This window comes from Neodiprion virginianus, chromosome 6, assembly GCF_021901495.1.
Source record: "Neodiprion virginianus isolate iyNeoVirg1 chromosome 6, iyNeoVirg1.1, whole genome shotgun sequence".
Classification (NCBI taxonomy): Eukaryota; Metazoa; Arthropoda; class Insecta; order Hymenoptera; family Diprionidae; genus Neodiprion; species Neodiprion virginianus.
This window is the reverse complement of record NC_060882.1, coordinates 19,032,442-19,057,416: the sequence shown is the minus strand read 5'-3', so window position 1 is coordinate 19,057,416 and position 24,975 is coordinate 19,032,442. Positions and strand designations below refer to the sequence as shown.

General features: G+C 42.7%; 3 protein-coding genes across 6 annotated transcripts in view; 2 read left to right on the top strand and 1 right to left on the bottom strand.

Moving 5' to 3' along the window:
* LOC124307818 (tRNA 2'-phosphotransferase 1) overlaps positions 1-24,975 on the top strand; it is a 50,692-nt gene that overhangs the window by 22,842 nt on the left and 2,875 nt on the right. The gene's annotated exons all lie outside the window — the stretch shown is intronic.
* Positions 1,667-5,104, top strand: LOC124307797 (uncharacterized). 2 transcript variants are annotated; one of them, XM_046769884.1, is made up of 3 exons: positions 1,667-1,872; positions 2,069-2,170; positions 2,249-5,104. In XM_046769884.1, exon 3 carries the CDS (start codon positions 2,249-2,251, stop codon positions 4,019-4,021), a length of 1,773 nt encoding a protein of 590 aa, XP_046625840.1. In that variant the 5' UTR covers positions 1,667-1,872; positions 2,069-2,170; the 3' UTR covers positions 4,022-5,104. The 2 variants fall into 2 exon arrangements, with proteins under 2 accessions (XP_046625840.1, XP_046625842.1); XM_046769886.1 differs by having other exon boundaries at positions 1,864-1,987.
* Positions 4,244-23,380, bottom strand: LOC124307779 (uncharacterized). Of its 2 annotated transcripts, none has more exons than XM_046769844.1 (4): positions 22,509-23,380; positions 14,066-14,148; positions 13,543-13,681; positions 4,244-8,557 (listed from the first exon to the last, which is right to left on the bottom strand). In XM_046769844.1, the coding sequence occupies exons 2-4, from the start codon at positions 14,139-14,141 to the stop codon at positions 5,290-5,292; spliced, it is 3,483 nt and encodes a 1,160-aa protein (XP_046625800.1). In that variant the 5' UTR covers positions 14,142-14,148; positions 22,509-23,380; the 3' UTR covers positions 4,244-5,289. The 2 variants fall into 2 exon arrangements, with proteins under 2 accessions (XP_046625800.1, XP_046625799.1); XM_046769843.1 differs by lacking the exon at positions 22,509-23,380 and adding an exon at positions 16,477-17,007.

Below are 24,975 nucleotides of genomic sequence, written 5' to 3'. Positions count from 1 at the left end.
ACCGGGACCATGGAATCGTGTTTTCGCAAATCTAAAAATGGAATTTCGGTCTGACGATACAATTTCTGGAGAATGGGCTATGGAATGTGAAATAAATTTTGAGATTTTGCACTTAAAAGAGATGTCGAGGTTCAAGGGTTCAATTCGGGAACGACTTATGTACCGCAGAAAAAATGACGATAACAGTGAGCCTGAATACTTTCTTCCTAATCGATGAGTATTCTCTCGCAGAATAAAACGGGGATCGTTCTGTGCCTTATCTTCAAAATCTGCGGTCAACGTACCAAAGAAAGCCAGAGAGAATGGGTCTTGGGAATTCCCGATTCCACAGTAGTACGGTGTGTTTAAAGCCTGATTGTAAGCTTTAGACCCGGGCGAGTATTCGAAGTGCAGCGAACCGTCGAGCCGGCAACGCGAAGAAATGCTAATTGCATGATGTGAGAATATACAAGATCGTTCAACAATGAAAGTAGCCCTGACGCCGTGCTGGACTTTTTGCTATACGATTGCTTTACTGACCCAATTCCGTGCGGCATAGTAGGACGCACTCGACGAACGACTCCTATTCCTTGGAGAGGCAATTCACTTTACTAGCTCAGTCCCGGCGACGCAGAAAATAGTAAAACCGTAAGTGCACATCGTAAAATAAACATTATCGCGTTGTCTCTCAAGCGGTGAGAGGCATGCCGATGTTTGAAAAACTCGAATTTCACCTCAGCCATGCGCAAAATTAACTATAGATACAGACGTATTACGCTGTGTACACAGCCGTCGATGGACACTGCTTTGAATATAGGTGTACACGATACGGGGATGCTATATTTACACCAGCCCGAAGACCTCGATGCAATGGAAAGCGCTAAAATTGACACAGTTTCGTTGGAAGGATCTTGATATTCTTGTTTTGTAGAACTATGCAGTTTTTTTTTTTTTTTTGTTTTTCTTATCTTCGTTTCAAGTTCATTTGCTCGTCTCCGGCGGATTATCATTTCAACCATAAATAACGTCACGCCTTTGTTAGCCGACAAATTGACGGATGGACCGCAAATGAAATTGCACACTCTCATTGGAAGTTCCGATACAAGGATGGATTCATTAAAAAAAGATACTACATCAACCGGCGTAGCCAATTCCCAATGTTGTTTCAACGATGTTTGCCCGTTTTTATTTCCATGCTGCATCTAAGACTCCTTACAAAGTTCTGTATGGATGTATGTATTGTTTTCATCTCATTGTCATACAGCTTTCGGCAATAATTTTGCTCACTGAATCGTGCTCAAAAAAAAAAGATGACAGGAGGCTCGCTCACCTAGGAAGTTCTTTAGTTACCATCGAACGCAATTAGACCGTGACAAACTACTGTGAGACACGAAACGTCCGAGTGTAGTACCAAGACTGCTTGGAAGTAACACTGCTATTCGATTAATGTGACGTTAGATTTTGGCGCGCGATATACGAGCGCACGTCTCTGTCACATTATCGCGAATATCGCGGAGGTAGGAGGATTCTGCTTCCATTTCTCCGGACGATAACACTGCGAAATAAGACAAAGATCTGGAGTGACGCTGACCGCGAGAACGAGAGAGAGGAAAAATGGACCAGCCTTCGAAGTGGGGATCCCGATTAAATAGCGAAGGAGGCCACCAACTCCAGCCCAGAACCATCTCGGACCTTGAACAGTTAAGGCCATTGCCGAAGATCTAGTTTTGATCGCGCGATTTTGTTGTTTATATAATTAATATTAAAACGTGCTTCGAGTTTGCTGTTTGGCATCCAGTGTGCAGCGAACAGTTATTATACTCCGTTGCACTGCATTTATTGGAAAGCTGACCACTACCATGTAAAACACGTTCACGCAGGACACTTTTCACGGTATGTTACACTCTTCACGATTGACTGACCGATGATATTTTTTGGTGCCTCGTTCGAAGTGACTAACCGTTGTGAACTTTGTCTTCTTTGCGAAGAATCAGTATATCTAGTAACGGTATGGACAAGTACAGGAGGATTTCTTCCAAAGTAGTCTTTGATTTTAATTAATTTGTATACTTTATTCCAATCTATGCAGAACGTCATCATGAGACATCTGCTGAGACAGTAAACTGGTTATCCTGAATATTTTACACTTAAACAACCGTGCTCGTGACCAGTGGAGGGAAATCGGGTGAACGTAAGTTACTTCACTTGGCGTTATCATTCAACGCGTAGTAAGTTACAGGAAATGCTGATTCCAATTCATTTGTTACAGATGTCAGGGTTGAAATTTGCGGTTTCGTTACTTTTGATCGGTCTAATCGTGGACGGATCTTTGGGCGACACTAGATTCCTTGCGAAAACGAATTACAGTGTTTCCGATCTTTTCAAAACTAAGAACACCAATTTAAAAATATCCCAGGACCCCATTGCCGTAACAAAAAGTCCGTGGCATGAGGCTAATTCGAAACTCGAAGACGACGTCTCGATTTACGGAGAAGATAATTCGAAATTCGAGCGCAGGAATTCGTTCGTCGAAACATCGACGTTCAACCCGGACGTGCTGAATAAATTCCTCGAAGAGTACGCTACGAAGATAAAAAGCACGACTGAGAAAAATTACAAATACCCGTTCACGGTTATTGAACCTCCAGTCGAGCCTTTCCAACTTGAAGTTCATGATTCGGTGGCTGACGAGTCGGAAATCAACGCCAAGGAAAATACGACAGTGTACAGTAATTCGAAACTTGATCATCCCCAAGGTGACGAAAACGCCAACGACACATTTGAAAGGAACAAACAGTGGGGTGGCGGTAATTCTTACGACGATCGAACCGGCTGGGTTACCCTGGAAGCGATCCCGTGGTCCAAGAGTAAGATTTCGAAGTGGCAAGCAAACCAAGACGCGCAAAAACCTTGGCCGGATCATCGGCCTTGGGAGAAGCCTCAAAGCGTGGACAGACCCTGGCAACAGAGACCGTCGTACAACGACGATAACGCTCCGTGGTACGAAAAGTTGAAGCCTCACTACCCAGACAACGCTGGTAACAAGAAACCGTGGTTCGAATCCGACCGTCCGAAGCCCAACAAACCCTCGCGACCGTCGTACTTCGACAACGGTGATGATTTCGAAGACAGGCCTAGCTACGCCCAAAAGTGGCCTCCGGAAAAACCCTGGGACAAATACGCGGACTCTTTCAAACAGACTCCGGACATCATCACCGACGATAAACCGACGAATTTTCCCAGCAACTGGGACAAGCCGCAGATATCGAAACCGTCCTACAATTTGGACAGGTTTGGAGACGGCAATCGCGAGCAAACGACGACCGGCTGGAACAGTCACAAGTACGAATTTCCTCCGAAGTACGAGGAGCTGAATAACAGACCGTCGAACTTTCCGCAACCTTCATCGTCCTTCGACAGACCCCATTTTTCTCACTATCAGTACTCCACCGATCATCCACCCACCCATCCCGCCAATGGTGACGGACAGTGGGTTCTGCTTTCGACGAATCGAGGATACACCAAATCTCGTCAAAGGTCGATCAAAATATCAGCGACAAATGCTGAGCCTCAGACCTTGACCAATGTTAATCGTGAGAAAAATGGTCCGGATCCAACTGTGGCAGTGATGTCGTCAAGACGTCAAGTCAGATTAACAGTTTTGCCTTCGGTGAACGGTACTAACACCACGACGTCCCACGGAGGCCTTTTGGAGGTTGAGAAGACGTTCAAGACCGTCGATCAGAGCCAAAGAGAATACGAAAATACGAAACAGACAATCGGTTCCCCCGTATTGACCAAGAGGCCGATTCGCAATGCTGGTAACAAGCAGCCGTCGAATTCGGCGGTTTTGGCAGCTGTCGGAGCCGGCATGTTGCCGGCGACAATGGCAATGATGATACCGATGATGCTGGGGAGGAAAAAACGTGCCGCTAATGCTGAAGAATTCGAAAACACGTTGAAATCATCGATCTTTGAACTGAAAGACGATTTTATCAGTAAGCTAAGCAACCGAAGAAAATTCAGAAAATTACGAATGTAGTATCTACTATTTGCAAATCCAATCGGGTCGAGATAATTATCGCCCAAAAGACAGGCCAAAATTCAAATTCAATCAATTCTTCAGATTTTAAACGCCAGGTATATTATACGTATGTTGCTGGGGGTCTCAAATTCTCGCTGTTTTGAGAGCAACAATGTTTGCATTCAACTTTAATTAGTTATTTAAGATTTATCTACAATAACATAAGACATTTTTTTTACATAAAGTACATCACCTCACGCAATGTCCGCCTCATTATCATCATAAGTGTTGGTAGCTGAGATTTTTTACATCATAAATTATTACGTAACTTATTTCATCTTATTCATCATTTTCGCTTTATTCTTATATTATTTTCGTATTTTATCCGACTGACTTTATTGGTACATAACTGCCAATGTAGTTTTAAAAAAAAGTTTGAATTAGAGTTTCGGTAATGATAACTTGTATATTGGTAGTTTTTTAAGCAACATTATTATGACAATAAAAGGTGCGAAAATATTCGTGAAATCGATTCGTGAAAGATTTAATTCTTTTATTTACATACGATATTTGAGTGAAATTCCATTACAATGGATACATTTATTTATATATCTTGCAATAAATTATTTTTTAAGAATAACGCTTCAACCCCATATGCTTCCCTTTTTGAAAGTAAAGTGTAGGAAAATGCGTTGTAGGTACAATATCATCTTAAATTTTCTATACATATACATGTAGGTGTATGCAATTTCAATGAAGTTAATAGCGTTTGCGGGTAAAATATATACCTATATCATAATATACTATGTGACAATGTATAATTTGTTATTCGTCGATAAGAAATTTTTAATTTTTCCTCTTCAAAGTTTCTTACAAACAAAGAGAGCTTGAACGCCAGAATTTCCCATTGCCTGATTGAAATGAGCCTGGTTTAGATATTCATTTGAAAAAGATATTGAAAAATTCATGGCCTTGTTAAAAAATGAACTCAAGCACAGTAATCGGATCGATGCTCGAGCTCATCTTTTACAAATAATAAAACTACACCGTAATGCCACATCGTCGCTGTGACTTGTATTCGATAAGTTCACGATGGCAAAAGAAAAAACCGATTATAATTACTCTATGCCGATTAACTACTCGCATGATTACCGTGACAAATACTCATCAATAATAAGTCCAACGCGAATAAAATCATTATTAGTTTCAAAGTGATTTCACTATAATAGTACGTGTAATGTTAATTCGACCCACAGTCTGCTTCTCCTCTCCGTATCACATGGCGATCATTCCTCGCCATTGATTCTCTTCTGAACACCGCCTAGATATCGCGCGAAACCTTCGCTCGCATGTTTCAGTATGGTCAATCCCAACCTGAACTTAATTTCCGCGACCTTCCTAACGAATTCGAATACGTTGAAGCCCGATTCTTCCGGTTTGTCCGCCTTTTCGGTAGTCGTCGCTGCGTCTATCCACTCTACAGTCGCCTCTTCGAGATCCTGTCCCTCAGTTTCCGTTGCCGTATCGTCAGTCGACTCATCTTTGGTCTGCGATTCGGTCGGTGCTTCTTCGCTGAACGCAGCTGGTGTCGTGGTAATCACTTTAACCTCTTGCGACGCGGTTGTCGAGAGCGAATTAATGCTCGATGATGTCTCCGTGGGACTCATCGTCGGTATGACGGTCGGTGACACCAATTTCTCGCTGGTTTTCTCGCCCTCGTGTTCCACAATTTTCTCCGTGGTACTGTCGCCTATCTTTGCCTTTTCTCCCTCCCTCTTCTTCTCGATCTTCTCGTCGTGGTCAATAGCGTTCGACATCGTGTGGTCCTTGACATTCCGAGCCTCGCCTTTGCCCGGAATCATCAGGTCTAGGATGTCGAATATTTCGTTGCTCAAGTTCTCCTCTTTTTCGGTCACTGCTAGGGTACCGCTAGGTGGTATCACTTGGATAACGGACTCCCTTCGGAATCGTGGATGTGCACGCGAGTGTTCTTCGTCTATCGACCTTTTGACCTTCAGAGCTCTGGGACCGTGTTCGACCGCGACTGCCGTAGGCGTGATCTCGATCTCCTCGTAATTGGTGTCGCTCTTCAAGGGCAACGCTTCCGGTTGTCCGTACGATTGCAACGGAGGAATATTTGCTGAATTTTTTGGAAAAGCGTAGTTCTGTGCAACGTCCTGCTCAAACTGGGTCTGGCCGTCTCCGTTTCCACCGTATGTTGGCGTCTTCTGGCCAACAACTGGGCTTTCGACGTAGCCGTACTCCTTAGGGACGCTACCGACAACAAATTGACGATCCGGGTCTCCGTCAGCCGATACGGTGTAGCCAGACTGCTTTTGTCGTTCGAAATAATTTGCCGTCGTCGAAACTTCGGGATACTTGAATTCAGTGTTTTTATATTTCATGTCGTAGTTATTTTCGAGCGGTTTATACGACAGTTCGGATGAAGACGTGGGATATCTGTGATCAATTCTCTTAGTCAGCTTCGTGTCAGTGATAGCGGGACCTCCAAACTTCTGGTATCGATAATAATTGTCGTAATCCTTGGCGCCCCCATACTTTGCCTCGTGATTCGTCATACCTTGAATGACCTTAGAGAATACTTCTTCCTCACTTTGGCCATAGTTGCCGCCATATTCGCCAAGGTTGTATTTGTAATTCGGCTCGACCTCGTAATTTCTGCGTGCAATTCCACCTCCGAACGGATACAGGAAATAAGAAGCTAATCCCAGTCCCAGACCAACCAAAGACACAACTCCGAAGCTTGGCATGATTTCTCGGCTCAAGTAATTATAAATCTGCGTACCGATCGGTTTCTCGACTTGTTTCTTCTTCGTTTTCGTCGCGTTCACTTCCTTCGTCTCAGGCTCCACCTTGGATTCTTGAAGAGCTGTTTCACTGTCGATTAGTTCCGTCGTAACTTCACTGCTTTCCGTGGTCGAGGTGGAAGGCCTACGTCGCTTCGCCTTGTTCTTGTTTCTTCGCCGCTTTTGCGAACTTCTTCTCGGTTTTTTCGTAGTCGTGCTCAATAACGGCTCTTCTGGTGGAGACTTTATTTCAATTTTCGTCAGTTCAGGATTGAAGTCAAACTTGAGATCGATCTGAGAATTGTTCAGTGCCTGGGAGATAGCTTGATCACTCAAGGCATCAACTTTCTCGTCAGCGCTCTGTTTCTTACTCTTCAAGACTGGATCTTCGATCTTTGTTGCTTCGTCGATTGGTTTCTTCATCTGAGCCTTTAAGACATTGTTTATCTTCGTTATCGGAGGTTTCGTCTGGACGGGAACTTCAACGAGATCAGACCCCGTGAAATCAGTCTTTGCAACCGTCGTCGTTTCTCTGATCTCCGGTGTTGTGCTTTTCGGAGCTGGCGCCGGAGTGCTTTTCGGCATTTCCACAGGGACAGGCGTCTTTATCTTCGCTACAAAGGTGGGCCTCTCTATTATCGTCTCATCCTTCGGCGTTTGTATCATTTGAACCGGCTTAAACGTCACCTTCTCAATCCTAGTTGTGGATACTGTTTCAGGTTTGTTCGCCGGTTTCGCTGTCGTAGTTCTGGCTGGAAATCTGGTTCGGTTCAGATTTCCCTTCGGTATTTTTGGCGTTGACCTAACGGTGGTCGTAGACGTCGCCAACTTTTGCTGGGTTGTTCTTTGGACTTGGAAAATTTTCTTCGTCACTGTCAGTACTTTTTCCGTTGTGGGGAAGTTGCTCTTTTCCACGGTTGGAGTTGGTGTTGACGTCATCACAGCTGTCTTCGGGGTCGTAACTTCTGCAGCAGACTGCCCAGCTTTGACAGTCGCTTTCTTAGGTGTCGTCTGCGCCACTTGCGGTTTTGCAGTTGTCGTTTTCAGACCATTTCTAGAGTTACTCGGAGCGGGCTTGACCTTATTTGTCGCCAACTTTCCTGAGGACTCTGTTGGCATTACCTTTTCTACTATTGCAATCGGTTTCTTCTGGCCCTGTTGATCAACCTTTATCTTCTCGATAGAAGACGTCGGCTTGACGGCGAATTTGTTGACTGTGTCGACAGGTTTCTTCGCCTCTTGCTGTACAGATTTCGGCGTTGTCGTTGGTGGGTTCAAGAGAATCCAGGTCGATATTCCGCCGGGGGTGGTTAGCTGGTTTTTGTAGCCAATCACGTCTCGTCTCGAGGACAATTCCTTCTCCAACTCCTCATCTGTCACGGCCATTGCAAGCCCCGGGTGGCTACTTTCGAAATAACCAAATTTCGAGTTCATAGGTCGCCCAAAACTGACGCCGATAGACTCCATGGAACTTATTTCCGAGTTTATCTCCTTTATAAGAAGGTCCGGGTCCTCCGTTTTCGACTTCGCATCAGTGCTTGCTGTATTTCCAAATTTCCCGATCTTTCCGACGGTAACGAGCCTCTTCGGCGCGCTCGTCCTGCCAGCTTCGTTCTTCAGGTCGACCGTCGTCTTTGGAGATTCATTAGGATCAGTCACGTTGAGTAACTGCGTTGCCACAGTTCTCAGAGACTGCTTCATGTCAGGAAGGTCTGTAGCATCCCGCTGAGACTTCGAAACATCGATTCTGAAATAAAATAATCTCGTAAGTAAAGCGCACTTTTCATCTGCGGGGCCTGTGTTGAATTTTATTTTGATTACCTACTACTTCGGGCGGCAAAGGAACAAAATTCTAATAATCGGGATAACCGTTTATTTGTTCAAACGTAAAGATCGTTCTTTAATACATGTTGTTTTTTTTTCTAAACATTATATTACTATTTGGTCGATGACCATTTATTAGGTACCTTCTATGTGATATAGAAACTTCAGTATAAAATTAATTAAACTAATTTCACTATCGACTATAAACTCCAACTGATTCAACCCGAGCTCATTTTGTAATAACAGCCTCTCCAAAAGAGCGTACGGTAAAGGCATTAATTAAATTGTACCTGACAATGAAACCATGTTAGTTTTACACAAATTACCTTTCTTACGAGGACCAAGTAGCCAAGTTATAAAATTGTAGCGTAATTAAATTTCTAATTAACGTTGAAGAAATGAATAATAAATTCAACAATTAAGGTAGTGTAATACTATCTTATGAAAATTATATCGAACAGCCGTTACACAACAATCTCGAGCACCTACGCCTGATGTGCATTTGTACGCTTGAAAAAACTAGGCGTAGCATTTTATTACTTAATTATAATTCCACCAATAACGAATTCCTAGCGAAAACCTCTGGATACCTAATTTGAGTAGAAGTACTCACCACTGTAATAATCGGTCAATCACACTCTGTGTAAAAGTAGATCAGCGCATATTTCCAGCTTCTAATGCCGCGGTACATTCTATAATTGTGCGTATCAGACGTTCGTAGAAAAAACTAACCTAGTAGACTTCGGGCTTACCATTATTGACAGGCTATTGAGAATAATTTTCGGGTATACGACGAGTTTAGTCATTGTCCTGTCGTGTAAAGAAATTCTGTGAATAACTTGATCAATTGTGATACTGACTGTGAAATTTATCAGGTCACAAGGATCATTGAAGACGGAAACGATCTAATTTACAACGTGAAACGAGCGTTCTAAATGCTAGTAATCGAGAATATTACACTTATAAACACGCATTAAAACGTAATTACATCTTCGGCACACGATGTGCGAGAATTGTGTTGCACACATACGTCATGGTGCGTTAAATCTAATTATGTACGGATCGATACCGTTATTTTTTAATGATTTTCTTAGGTAATGAAGTTATAGTGTCAAGACGATAATACATATACTCGATATCGTACTGGTATGGCAATAGGAATTACTGACCCACAAAGACTGCTGGGACTTGATCGAATGATCGAGTTTACAGTACAGGGAAGTAATTTCAACTGGAATTACATGGTAATGGTATAATTTTATAGAGGAATGAAATTTAATTATAAAGACATTAAATTTAGCCATGGTCAAGTAATTATACGGGCTTGGGAGAGGGACGGTGGACTTGTAGAATAAAATTTTATTGTACAATTAATTTCAGTAGCACAGCGTCATGAAGTACTCTAAAATTTGATTATTATGTAGTACACTTAGAAAGTTACGCAGGCATTTCCTTAACCTAAAATATTAATTAAAGACTTTGAGAGCAGCGATGCATTTCGAGATTATACCGTACACCTATGTAATTGTGTACCACTTTCACAGGATGTCAAAGTCCTGCGACCATTTCACTTTTAACGATGCAGCTTGCGCTTTCCCTATCTTTTAAATTCATCTTTTTCGCTTCTTTCGTCTGCTCTTCCACTCGTTCCAATTATTGTACTTATGAATCGACTGTTTGACCATGTCCTCAAGCGTGGGCCTGACTTTGATCTTAACCCGATTAGTTGCCCGTCCGTAACCTAAAACGGTTGGAAATGCAAAGGGAATGAAAAACGCTGCCAGCCCAAAAATACCGGCCGCAGCAACGGCGAGAGGCGTCATCGCGATGCTGAAGAAGCCATAATTCAACGGACTCAAAAATGTAAAATAGGGAATCATCGAAGTTATAGACTCCATAATACTGAAGGGCATCAGGTCCATTATGTCGTCATCGTCATCGTCATCGTCGTCATCGTCATCACCGAGAACGGATCCTGGGCCAAGCCCTCCATTCCCGTTTTGCGAGCCGAGATTCCCAACAGCATCCGAAAGCTGACCTGTTATACCCGACAACGGATTTCCAACGGCGGGTAATTGTATTCCGGAAGAGCCACCGGTTCCTGAGGATATCGGAACATCCGCAGCCGCGTTTTCCGGACCAGCATCCGCCGCCACATTGGCTGGAATCTCCTCATCCCCCAACGGTGCCTGAATTCCACCTAGAGAAGGAATAGATGGGATTCCACCTCCCACCGCAGGGTCACTCGCCACTCCTGAACCACCTGGATCATCCGCAACTCCTTCATCCGCAAGACTTCCCGGTGCTGCACCAGGATTCAAAGGACTATCCGCTACTCCAGTATCAGGAGCAGAGGGATCGTCAGCTAAACTATCACCTGGGCTGAGAGAGTCACCTGGAGTATCTGGTTCGAAAGCACCTTCTGCGTCTGACACATCGTTCTGGGAGCCAACGTTGATTTGAGTCTGTTGGAAGACCTCAAAAGTCGCCGTCCCTGGGAATTGCTGATCGTACTGACCGTCTTGCAGCACGCCTTGAAGGCTCTGACCATCGATGAGAGGAACGTTTTGATAATCACTTTGCTCGTGCAATCCTTCCGGGTACTGCCCACTGCCGGAAGGAAACGTGCCGTAACCTCCGCCGGAAGAACCATAACCGCCTGAAGGAGGAGCGTAAGTACCCGGGTTCAGACCGCTTCCTGGGTAACGCTCACTAGGCGGCTTGGTCGCTGATCCATAATTTCCGGTGGAGGGTGGCGGGTGCTTGAATACATTCGTGTTTTGGACGTGCGAGTTTATGACGATGTTCAGATCGGTACAGCCCTCCTTGCCTTGGACGGTGTTGTTTATCCTGGTGTAAGAGTTGATCGTTACCGTCGGACAATTGCTGCCCTCGTCATACGTCACTTCCGGAATCTGATGATCCACCGACACTCCGGGCTGCATCCCGTGTTGCTCGATCTCGTCTTTTTGCATGGTGAACATTATATGGACGTTCGGTGCCGACGCTGAATCGTTCTTTTGGTCATCCTTCGAATCTTCGAGATTCAACGACGTGCCAGGATTCTCCGGTTCTTTCATTTCCGTCACGGTGACATTCGGTCGTTTCTTACCGGTATTCAGGATGTGTACGACGGTATTTTGCGAAACGACTGATGTCGGATTGAAATACGGCTTCTTGGAGAAGTTTGGAACGTGAGCGGGATCGGTTTGATAATCTACGTAAGCCCCATCGCTTCCAACCGTTTCACTTGTTGGCCTCGTTACATCTGTTGGATAAAAGTTGTTCTGCGTCGCTTCTGAATTTAAATTTTGGAAAAACAGCTGGTGATACTGATTTTCGTAATTTACTTGACCCTCGGCGAAATCATCGTAATTTTGCATAACTGGCACGGATGGCTTTCCATCAATGTACCCGTAAAAATTTGTACTCTCTCCGTTATCCTGTCCAAGATTTATCGGTCGATTCGGTTCCAGGCCTTCAGGAATTGGATCAAACGTATTCGATTCATTTTCATTTGTTTCTGTAACTAGAAAGTCACTCTTGTCAAAGGTAAACGGAGGAATCTGTTGCCACTGAACTACTTCTTGTGCGTTTTGTTCGAGATTTACATAAGACACAGGGTCGGGAATGTTCGTCATATCCGCTTCCAAAATCGATGGTTTGTTTCCAGGTTTCTTCTTTACGACATGGAAGTTGGGCGCATTTTGATGAAGCGCGGAATCATCGGTAGTTTCCTGCGCTTCCAAACTGTCATGTCCGTCGTTGAAGGACGTATACTTTTCGTAATTGTACAAATCCTCGATATTTTGCAAGTTATCGTTTGGCCAGTTCTTAAGATTCAAGTCCGATACACTTTGACTCGAATTTACCTTCACTTTGACATTGCTCTTCGGTTTATTTTTTCTACGTACCTGCTCGGCAGCCCTGCGATTTTCGCTTTTCAACGTGAAATGAGGTAGCGACTGGTTCGCCTGCGCTTTCATACGGATCAGGTTTTTTGTACAATTGTTATTGCCAAATTTCTTTTGAGTACTTTGGTCGGTTAATACATGAAACGTGACCACCGATTTGTTTGAATCACTTTCAAAATGCTTCATTCCAGTTTGCGAATCGTGCAAGTTCGGACTAGAAACCTGATTGTGGATATTGCGATGCGAATAAAGATTGTTCTCTAAATACGTCGGTTTGTTGCTAGACATTTTTTGACTCGCATAAGTTGGTACAATTTTAACAAAATTTCTAACTTTCGCCCTGTTTAGCTGTACCGGCCGAGAACCTTCTGAAATGGTCCGAGAATAAATAGCAACTCGTGGCCCAGTTCTTCTAGAACTTACCACCTTTGTTTCTGGTTTTTCCAGCGTCGTTCGGCTCGAAGACAAAATTGAACCTATCGCTAATGAATCCTCCCGCGAGCGTCTCGTCGATACGATTCGACCTGTGTTTTCACCAGTATTGGAAGACAATTTAGTCCCTAAAAGCGGAACACTTTTATCCAAATTCGAATTCGGTTCAACATCTATCGGAACTTCATCGATCCGAAGGCTCGAATGCTCATCAATAATATCTGAATAATCTACCAAGTTGGGTTTTGCTTCGGCAGTTTTGGTCTCCGCAAAGTGATCGAAAGTATTTCTACCTTTAATCCTATCACCGTCATTGCGAAACGATATCCTTACATCTCTACTACTTCTACCCTCAGTCGCTAAATTTCCGCCTGATTCCGGTCCGATCAAATTTCTTTTCGGCATAGACAGTCTGGATAACTCGGAATCTAAGTCCCCTAAATCTAATCGCTCATAGTTTCTATCGCCAACTCGTTTGTGTTCATGGACAATACGGTCTTCGTAAAAAAGGTTATTCGTAATATAAGCTTTTCCGCGCGTTGCGCGCCTTCCTTCCGTGTACCTGCTATTGCCTTCGACAATTTGAGGCAGATCCTTGACGACAGGTTTCGGCTCCTGTGCGAAATTCACGCCGCGCTGCACCGGTCGCCATGTTTCTGTGTTCAGGTCTTCTACTTCCGGTTGAAGATTCCTTGAGACCTCTGTAAGGAAGTAAAAATTTTGATCAGTTTTGATTAGAATTCGGTTTGTTCTTCCATAAAATTTTCTTGAATAAAGTAACGGTTTGGTTTGTGGGTTCTATAAACGTTCGCATATTAATTCTTTCACGGTAATGATAGACGAGTATTACATTTCACAATGCTTCTCAGCAACCCATGTTTACATGGAATCTCTGATTAAAAACTTTCAGCCGTGATGACCGTATTTAGAAGCCAGTCAAAGGATGTAACATCCGCCGTTCGACCGGCGCGTTTTCCACATCACGTAATGCTTCCTCGACTTATTCAACGTTAGAAAATCGTCTTCGCGCTGTTGGTTCAGTAGCGCGGAGCATGTATTACGTACAGAGTTCTAATGCCACTCACCAAGCTTTTGAGGTCTTCCATAGCTGGATCCCGCGATGAGCAGGACAGTCGCTAATTTCAATAATTTGAACCGCATTTTTACACTGAAACAGAACAATATGGGGCGACTCGTTAGGGATTACAGTAATATAGCGAAGAGGTGGAAGTAAATCGATGTAACTTATACAGCGAGGGTGAGACACTATGTTTTATTCAAGCGCATAGCTCGAAGAAATTCTTGATAGATTGCCCATTGTTGAAGGAGTGCGAAATCGCGTTTGAAATCCCGAATCGAGCTGCGCGCACGGCGTATTCGAAGGACGCATTTAGAGGATTTGAAAAACGAAGAAATGACGCAAGTTCGCGCCGTTCTTTTACCTGATGCGAATTCGTACTGCCACTTTGCAACTTGATAGCGGCATCGACAGGTTCTCTATTATACCTATAGTTGTCCGTGATCGGCTGGACAAAGTTGGTATGCGGATCCTATCGCATGGTAAAGTCGTTCTACCGAAGACGTATGATGCATTCAAATTCGAACATACTCGTGCGTGCCTATGGCTAATATACGTCTGACGGAAAATAACTAACAGATCAAGCTAATAATAGTCCTCGGTGTGTAATGGCCCACCTCTTGAAGGCGCGATGCCTCGTTATGCCAAAATCAATTCCACGAGGTGACGGAATAAATACATAACCGAACAGCTCACCTGTCCACACTTCTCGAATATATTACACTCGTGCTAATTTACGCTGCGCAAGATTTATCACCTCTTTTGATTTTCCTCGTTACTTCCTGTGTATTACCTTAATATGCCCATCCTTATAAAGATTGAAATTACTCGCCATTGTCCCATTGGCAATAACATATATCATGTTAGAAATTGACAACGTACTAGCAAAGTTTCTTTGTATGCTGATTTTAAGAGAACGAGATCATGAGAAGTTGGTGATTATTGATCGTGATCATTTCTGTGATTAGTCTCTTCGGCTGAAAAATATTCTCGAGTGCTGGACGCACCTTTTATCTGAATTAAGCATGAATTAAGTAAGTAAGTCCGTATATCATTCTAGGCGTTAAAAAGTGTGAAAAGAATACTAATTCGGCATAATTTTGAATGACGGTACATGTATATTATACGGTTGGAGATAAAAACAAAAAAGCTCCAGTGACATTCTACGATGATGACGCAATCCGTTATCCACCTCGGGTTCATATTTCATAAAACACATGCATGCAATAAACCGTTGGATTTTTTCGCTCATATTTGTGTCTCCTAACGGTACCTGCCACACCAGCGTCCGCGAGTCTATCTATCATGCGCGTATACGGAGGTAGACACACACACGCACACATTCGCAGAATAATCACGGCCGAGGTTCCCTTGCATTTGTGTGAAATAATTCATCCCGGAAGCCTTGGATCTGTGTAACTGGGACAACGGAAAATGGTCCGATAACCGAGGAAGCATCTCGCGCATCGATGATTTTTGATTTCGTATTCACAATAAAGAGGATCGTCGATCTAGATTTCAGCTATTATGCATCGCAGCAATCTTCAACTATCGAGTTGCTCTCGTATCGAAGTAAAATTTTCTACTTACTGTAACCGCGTTGTATCTGTGGCACGACTATGGGCATGGAAACAAACTACAAAGCTTATCACGGGTGTAGAACACTCGAGGTTCTTCCCAGTAACGCGGATGCGGGTTATCTTTCAGGTACAATTGCAGCCTTACTGCTTCGAATCGTGGAAATTGTGTAAACCCTTTTTAGAGACGCGATAAATATGACGTTGAGCAAGACTCGAGGCTGATCGAGCCCTCTTCGGCCTAGATTAGGACAGCTCGTGACCCCATTACATGGAAACAGGTTCTCAGGAGTCGATTAAACAGCGTGGCGCGGTGTTCTGACCACGACTTGACCAGCTATGCAACGCACCTCGAAACACCTAGTTCACGGGCACAGTAGGCATAGTCACGAAACGCAGTCATGGCTGAACGAGTAATTCTCGTGAATAATGGACTGGAAATATGTCGCAATTGGTCATTTTTTTCATTCCACTAGCCTCTGAATTTTTTATTTCGACATATCGCAGCTGTACCCATTGTCAGTTATGTTTGTTCACAGCGACGCTTTCGTTGTATCGATGGGAAACCATGACACTATTTTTTCTGCCTTCCCACGATGATTTTATCATTCTACGGTACTTAAAAAAATCGTCTACTTGACGACGCGTTGAGAGTGGTGCAGTGTTTGAAGAAAACGAGAGAAAGATATTCTGAGCGACAATTACGAGGTTCAAAATGATAAGTAAACACTTGCACTCTCGACTTTCATATACAGGATATATTGCGGTGGTCAGAGGTGGTCCTACCCTGTTCAGTTCAACTTCGTGTACAAGTGGTATCGATTGAATTATTTTTTCTTACCTATGAAAACTTTGGAAAGCCTCTTAGACGATCATTTAACCACTTTTCACTGTTTTTATATACTTTGTACGATACTGATTTAAATTCGGGTGATTTGAGATGTATCGCTGCGGCTAACGACGCTACGATTATCCACGATCACCGAGATTATTCAAGCACAAACTATAAACACGGAACAGCCGTTTCACCCGTACGAAAAAAATTACCCTGTGGTCGGCAAATGCGAGACGTAAAAAACGAGGAGAAAAGCAAAGAAAAAACAGAAGCACGAATTTATGCGACAAAGCGCGGTTCTACTCAACTCGTCGATCTTACAATACGATCTCCCGAAATCGGTGTGAAATTAAGGATCGACGGCAAGTCGATCGCGTAATGTTATACGAACGCTGAAGATAATAAAAAATTGCACAAAATCACGTCGGAGGATCGTTGCGTCTTTTGACTCAACGGCTGACTGGGTCTCGACTGTGACAGTGGCTACACCGTAACCTGGTCGGCCGCGCGATGTTCCTGGTGAACGCTAAGAGTCCGAACTTGAACCGTTATTCCTCGTACTGCTTCACCACGGAGTTGAACAACCTTCGTTCGTATGCTAAGCGGTGGCTACCTTCCCCAACCCGGGTCCAGTCGGGACGTGGAACGAGCCGTATGTACCCAGACCGAGAAACAAAACCAAACACAAGATGCACGCCAGCCTCTGAGGCCTTGAACTACTGCTACACTGGGATCGAGCAGATGATAGGGGGCCCGACGGTCCCCCGGATTCAGGAATGTGGTTGCTGGATACTTGGATTACGGCGGCACCAGAAGTCATGTCAGAGAAGGTACCAGAAGAACTTTCGAGAGGCCGTTTTCACACTTTAACTATGAATCAAAGGTCAGTAGATGAGGAAAATTGTTTGTCGAATCATCTGCGCTGTTTTTTTACGCCAATGATAGCAAACGCGAATGAAACAACGTCATTAAAACAAATCTGATGAACTTCGAATAGCACGAGGTAGGGTCAACAATTTGAGAACGAGTTTTATAGTTACAACGTTTGGTCATTTTCTATCCGATTGAAATAACTGAGATTATTTTGTACAATGTTAGATTCTTCAAATGCTTTTCAGACAATTTGCGGGGATTTAGTCAGCTAGCAAAATCATCCCACAAACGTTACAATCGGATCATAAACACCACAGTTTAACAGTTTTGAAAGTTCAAATCATAAACCCTTTTTTCAAAATGTTGATATCTTAGCCTGCGTTATTCGAATTTATTCAGATTGGTTTCTATTTCATAGTAAGAATGTTATTTTATTCGTGTTCACTGTCATTGGCTCAAGAACCTTCAGGGGAGATTTTTCAAATGGTTTTGTTCTCATTTCCAAAATTTTGATTCACTGGGTCCCGCCGATTCATCCTCAAAGTGCGGGTCTTCCGTGTTCTAAACGCGATTTAGCGAAACCAGAAAGTCGTATGGAAACGAGTATTTTCATTATTCTCGAAGTACTTTCAAAGTTTCAAAATGACGTTCTAGAAGTTACGCAAATTTGTATGTTGAACAATGATTATTTCGTTCATCAGTGTATGCAGCTAATTGTGTATAAGAAATGAATCAATGGGTTCTCGGAGTCATGGTCTGCATCCAAAGGACGATGAAAATTCGTAGCCATTCAATTCTCGATCCCTTCATAGAATCCAGTTCGACTACAGGCATAAAATTGGACAAGGGAATGATTGTCTAATGTTTTGTCGCACGTGAGTGCTGCACCGACAGATGAACTAGAGAGAGCAGAAGTAAAATGTAAAATTCCTTTACAGATCTATGCCTATGTCCTCGTCGTGAAAATCATCTCGTAACATTGACGAATTTGAATCAATAGTTCAAAAGTCAGGAGACGTACGACTCCCGTTAAAAGAACTAAAGAATGACGTCCGTCAAAAACTGCAACGACTAAATACTTTGAGAACTCCGTTTGTCCGTGGTTATAACGTTACTTCACGGAATAAAATATACCTAATCATGAGGTGTATCTCTACTGTACCATCTAAAAACAAACACGAAAACGATTGACGCTGAGGCTGAATCGACGATGTACAGTTACGATCTGGCGGGAATCCCTACCTATCGCAATAACCCGTCACCCGGTGACCAACCGACGGTATTTTCATCTTCGTAACGCGGCTTCTTCTTCTCCCGCGGGGCAAATATCAGAGAGTGAGATGAAAAAACGAAGACGAAAAAAACCTCGTCTTATACCACACGGTGTTACGAATACCACCGTAAATTAGGAAAGAATAATTACGCGTGTAAAACATCTTAATTCAGACCGAAAGGCCGTGTCATCGTTTACATCGCTACCGCCGAAGCGTGCCTCGGTTATCCAATACCTGGGTATTATCGTATCCCCCACCAATTACTCATTTTACTTTCCGTCTTTAGAAATGTTCATACGAGCAGCACCGTCGTAATTAGCAGGGTATCCTTAATTCAATTACCGGGATACTATACATGTTTTTGCCGGTGATCTTATTTCATTGTAAATGTAGCTCGGGAGAAAAGCTCGTTTGATCTCAAAGCAATCGGGAGACATTTCTTGCAGCAAGGCTGGCTAAACCTTGAACTCGTGTTTTTTACACGGTAATTTTAATCAAATCTTTTCTATAATTGCTTACCGGAATAATAGTTCGCACTGGTATGTTATTTGAAAGTAAAACGGTTTATCTGGGTTACCCTTGACGTGTTCCGTGAAATGTAGAATTTCTTATTAAGCACTAGATTATGATGTGCGGTGAGTGTCAATGAAACGATTTATTTCTTTGACCGAAGCTAGAAAACAGGCGATGCTGTATTTAGGATTATAGCTGTATAAAAGATGCATCGGAATCTAAATGGTCAAGGAGTTCATTCGACCGGAAACTTGCATACCGATACAAATAGTCTAAAACATTGTGGAATGTTTTTTATAATTCGACCGACTTGAATCACGACAGTTGCGTGCGCGGTATGAACCAGCATCGTTCGCGATTACTAGACGGTGTATAAAAACGAGAAAAAGGAGAATAAAAGAAAGAAAGAAAGAAAAAAAAAACGTAGGAATATACTGCGGCTAATGATGGTTCTTTATTGACACGAAGACAAAACGTATACAACGCCCAACTATGAGCAAGAATAATGTGGGACATAGCGGAACTTTCTTACAGCGGCGATTGTGTCACCCGGCGTAACATTGCCCGTGTTTTTAACGAGGGATGCGCGGGTCAGTGAAAAAAAAGAATTACCCTACTAGTAAAAGACGAAGTCCGCAATTATTTTGCTCGTCTGTGTTTTTTGCGCTAAATATTGCACTAATTAGTGTTAGGTATTCGTCGCGGGTTTGCATGTTGAAATTAAATTTCGACGTCTCGGGTCAATCCGCGAAATTTACCGCAATAATTTATCCAACTCCAACCGTGAATCAGAACCGAAAAACTTTGCGAAAAAAAACTGCTTTGAATTTAAATTCTGCCGAGGGTTTAATTTTACAAGCTTTTTTTTTTTTTTTTTTCTTTACTCACATTTAGAACTGGTCAAATTATTTCCTGGCAAGTCCTTAGTAGCCGATGTTTATGCTTAATGATTTCCTCGAAACGAATTTCGCGGTTCATAAATCTACCAAACGCTGGCCGAAATCAAAAAAATTTATCTATTTGTATAATGTTTTCTCGACTGAAAGAGGTATCCCGCACGCAACTAATAATAAGCTGTGTTAATTGTGCCAAGTAACAGTATCGATTTTGAGTATAAATATTCGAAGGCAAGAATCAACTTTCGAACATTATCGTCCCGATAATTCATTATAGTATTCTTTCGGATAAAACATAATTTTTTTCGTATCCTACGGACTAGTAGGTTAACTCTTTCGGTCATAGTGGTAAGTCTTCCTACCACCTATTTTATATCCATTTTTTTTGTATACTTAGAGAACTTTTCAACATATTTCTTTGCGGTTTTCTGCTATTTCTGATAGTGTATGGATATGTTTTTAATACTCAAGAGTAAGTATTGCGATATAATGTAAATTATTATCGGTAGAAACAATTGTTTGAAAAACATCGTAAAAATTGGTAGAATAATTCATTTTCGAGACAGGTACCCTTCCACACAGATACATGTTTTACATAAATTGTAAATTTTTGGGGGTGCTTATTACGAATCTGAAATTGGATTTTAAAAATCCAAGATAGCGAATCCAATCAGTGACCCCGAAAATCCCTGTATAGCGATTTATGACCGGATTCGATCAAATTTGAAATTTTTATCTGCCATATTGGATCCGCCATCTTGAATTTTTGTAATCCGATTTCCGATTCGTAATCAACGACCTTAAAATCATGGTGTACCATCTTGTTATAAAAGTTGACTCAGCAGAATAATGTGTGACTCGAAGGCTTAAGTGAATTAGCATTTTCTTCTTCTCGTCTGGTACCGAAGACGATTGTTTCTCTGATTTCATTGAATGCAAAACGGCTTCGAATTAACTAAATAAGCGATGCAGGACGTTTCAACTAATCATTTCGGGTAATTCACCTCGGATCCTCGATGCTCTGATTAAGCTCCCATATGCTGCAATTACTTTCAAGCTCGTTATACCAACGACTTGGAATAGCTTCTTTTGTAACGAGAAATAAACCTTCGACAAGTAACCAACCGGCAAAACAAGCGGGCAATCCGTGTGAATCGACTATACCTAGCAGCTTCCTTCTTTCTCTGAAAAATAAATCACCCTGCAACATACACGCGAGTGCCAAGGCCGACGTCTTGGTCATAAGAACTGGTTCTCGGCCGCGTCCCATTGATCGAATCACGATACGAAAGTAATTGCTTCTCACAATTAGTCAGCCGTTGAGAAAGAAATTTGCTGTGTAGATTTGCCCTTGAAATAAGAAATCACGTGTATAGCCCATAGGCTTGTATATATATATATAATACGCACAGTTTACAAAACCAGTTTAGACGATACAATTCACCGTTATTTCAAATCTTGTCAGTATTGTGATTAACTCGTGATCCCGGAACATCGACTAACGCTTGTGCCGAAATAGAAGATGAATTTCTTTCCTCGTCAACAACCACAACGTATCAATTATTTTTTATCGGACGTACTAAGCCATGGGCTACGCCGCTAATGTGCCGAAAAAAATAAAACCAACTAACGAAAATAAGGACAACAACAACAAAAATACAAGGTAAAAAATAGAGAAAGAAAACGAACGCTCGGAGGTGAGAAACAATTTTTCGCGTGGTCCCTCATCAACTTTTTGCTGGAACACAGCGAGAATCTAGTTCAGAGAGTTGGAATAGGCCACATCGCGTCACGACACTGCATGCCTCGACACCCAAGGAACAATGCCATGCCGAAAAGAATTCGGTATCACCGTTGATAACGGTCCTACAACGCTCTATCGGGAAGTCCTGTTCTAGGAGCACGTATAAACCGCTGACCTGCTTTGTAATTATGGACTAACGATGCAGCACTTGTCTCTGTATAAGGACCGCGATACTGATTACTCGTGGCAAGAAAAAATGAACCTGCACCCTGGCGAATCGTTTTTCATGATCAACCGATTTATGTATCGCAAAGACGACCGCGTGACGCAAATACTGACGTGACTTTGATCGATGGACGAATCGAATCGCGACGCAATAGTTTGTCCATTCTCATTCTTCGCCGTACACTTAACATCAAGATACAAAACAAGCCTCACTTGGAGTTGTAATTGAAATACCGTCGGACCGACGAATAATTATTAGTCATTTAAACCGTCTGAAAAAACGTTCCACGAATTACACACATCCTTCTACGTATACGCTGAAGTTAATTGGAAGTTAACTACGCGTCTTTTTTCTGCTTGCAATCAAATACATACGATACGTCTTCCGGCGGTGAGAGCAAATCGACTCTATGATCCCAATCGTTCTAAGTTAATAGAATTTCGCACAACTCCCGGCTTATGGTTCACGGTACATATCTAAGGACCACGAGCATTCTCCCGATTTCCTCCTACCTTCGTCAGTGTACGGTTCTCGCTTCCGGTTCTTCCGGTTTGGCGGCAATAATTATATTTCGAATAGTAGCGTCCAGGTTTGCTCTTCATTATTCGTGCGCCTCAGCTTTCGATTCATTTTAGATTCCTATCTCTGTGTCCGTGAAATTTATATCCTTCAATGATATCCGTCGAGAGAATCACTTTTCTCCGGAACAAAAATTTCCTCTTTTATTTTTCTTCGTTCTTGTGCGTTTGGATAGCAGCAGTAAAGTGATGATATGTCGGACTGCAGGATTCTCCAATCTTGATACTTCTTCACTACCGGAAGAATTTGTCAATCTTATTCAATCTTGACGTTCGCCCGGATGCGGTTCTTTATTATCAACTTGTAACTAAAGTCTTGTTTTCGTTTCTACAACCAGTTCACAAGTCATTAGAATCGAGATACAACGAAGCAATGGTTCTCTTCTTCCGCTTCTGCTGATTTTGATATCGTCCTTTTTTCTTCGGGGAACAGTATCTTTCAATTCCAACAATCTTCGATCCTGGATCACCGATCATTCATCAAAGTACTAACAGTTGTGATTTGTCTTACAGGTGAATCATTTCATTCGCACTTCACGTTTACCAAAAAAGTGCGATTCGTTTGGCCGAATCAGTTGCTTGTTTCCGTTGCACAAGATATGCAATATCAGGTCAGTATTTGTTCGATTACAGTTTTGTATCAATCAGCGATATCTACGCCTGCGAAAATTTTAACCGTTGATGAGGTGCCTATTTGCATACCCGAAGGGTATTCCGACGTGTATAAGACAGCATGGCTCCGATATTTCTAACGTTACACGACGGGGCCTCACATTCGACACAAATCTTATATATTTGAGTCTGAAGTCCTTTCAGATGTTGGAATTGAACTGAGCCGGGATGCTCAGGACGCCCCCAATGTATCCACAGCTTTCCCAAGCCGCGGCGTCAAAGATTTCTCGGAGGTGGGGGATAAACCCTTGTTCCTACTTTTGCGTACTACTCGCATTACGGGAACACGTTCACGCCGTCAAATCTTCTAATTCCCCGGCATCCTGGCCTCTCACCGAACCGAGACCCGCGGAAGCGATCTTGCTCTTTTATAGATACATTTTTATCTGCTCATTACGCCGGTGCGTCAGCAGTCATTTCCAGCAACCCTGATATGAAAATAAATTTGGGCAAGCTGCTGGAGGTGAAATTTATAAACGAATCTCGACGACCCCCCCCCCCCCCTCTCCACATTCGAGGTAAATTTACATCAAATAAACACTAAAAATGAAATTCGCGTACATTTTAGCATCACGGAAGTGACGTGTATCAGCTCTTCGGTGTAGCAGAGTAAAACAAACTCCTGCAGGTGACAGTTTGTGCACAGGTGGGAACCGCGAAACAATTAAATGCCTCAATTATACCTAATTACGGTACAGCAACGTATGGAGACCGTGTCCGTGGCTTGCTTCAACCGTGCAACAGATGCCTATAATTCCTTATATGAAGTGAGTAAGCATTAGCCTATTCTGCGTATGCATATCTAATAAGTAAACAGCACCCCGAGGCACAATGTTTAAGTACTATGCTCTCAAATCACGCTATTTGAATTACTGAGAGATAACGCGAGTTAGATTTAAGTAATTTGGCAATAAGTACGCAGGATGAGCGAATCGCCTCACTGCCAGGGATCTATTATATATCTACCACAACTCGGAATAAGCAAATGGTCGTTTTACAATTAATCGAGACGCATTTGAATTTTTATTTTTTTTTCATAAAATCCGTAGTTCAATTTCTTTTTTGCACAGTGTGTCCGACACGCAAGCATGCTAGCAAAATCGTGACCCACTCCCCCGAAATAAAAGGTTTTTGACTTCTTGACCTTCTTGTCGCTGGATTTCTCGACCAGATAGGATCATGTTAAATTAATCTGGTATTCTCTAGCGAATCTCCAATTACTTCCGGATTTCCGTCTCCGCCTCACGCTTGAATATCGCAATTTTTTGGGTTATAAATGAGTAATCTTGGGATCTCTGTTGCTTCACGATGTGTAACAAATAGCACTTGAATCCGAAGCCCTAAGCAGCCCAAGTACAGTGGGATCTGTTTATCTCTTTGCAATCGAACCAGCTATAAAAAGATATACGTATATGCAAAATTCAACTGTGCCAAACTCATTCTCTCGTCTTTTTTCTGCCAAACTCTTTGATACAACAGGTTTATGCCCAATTCCTGCATCAGTTAGTGTTGATCTAGTTTTAAAAGGTGCTAAATATGGCGGAATTTCCGTTCTGGAATAACAGAACCGTTGTTTGCCGGACGTCTTGACATCACCGCAAATTCGCGGAATACATTTTTGCGCTCTACTTTGCATTTCCGAAGCACCCGAAACTTCCGGCAACACATTCGGCTACTCCATTAGCCGAGACGCTGGGTTGGTTCATCGTAATTGCTTAGCGATGTTGAA

What these genes read in the sequence shown, in the direction of transcription:
- LOC124307797 (XM_046769884.1), top strand. Translation starts at nt 2,249, where the DNA reads ATGTCAGGGTTGAAATTTGCGGTTTCGTTACTTTTGATCGGTCTAATC.
- LOC124307779 (XM_046769844.1), bottom strand. Translation starts at nt 14,141, where the DNA reads ATGCGGTTCAAATTATTGAAATTAGCGACTGTCCTGCTCATCGCGGGA. An exon ending in TGGAAGACCTCAAAAGCTTG is followed by an intron (nt 13,682 to 14,065) that starts GTGAGTGGCATT and finishes ACTTCCTTACAG; the next exon opens with AGGTCTCAAGGAATCTTCAA. An exon ending in ATTGTCGAAGGCAATAGCAG is followed by an intron (nt 8,558 to 13,542) that starts GTACACGGAAGG and finishes ATTTTATTTCAG; the next exon opens with AATCGATGTTTCGAAGTCTC.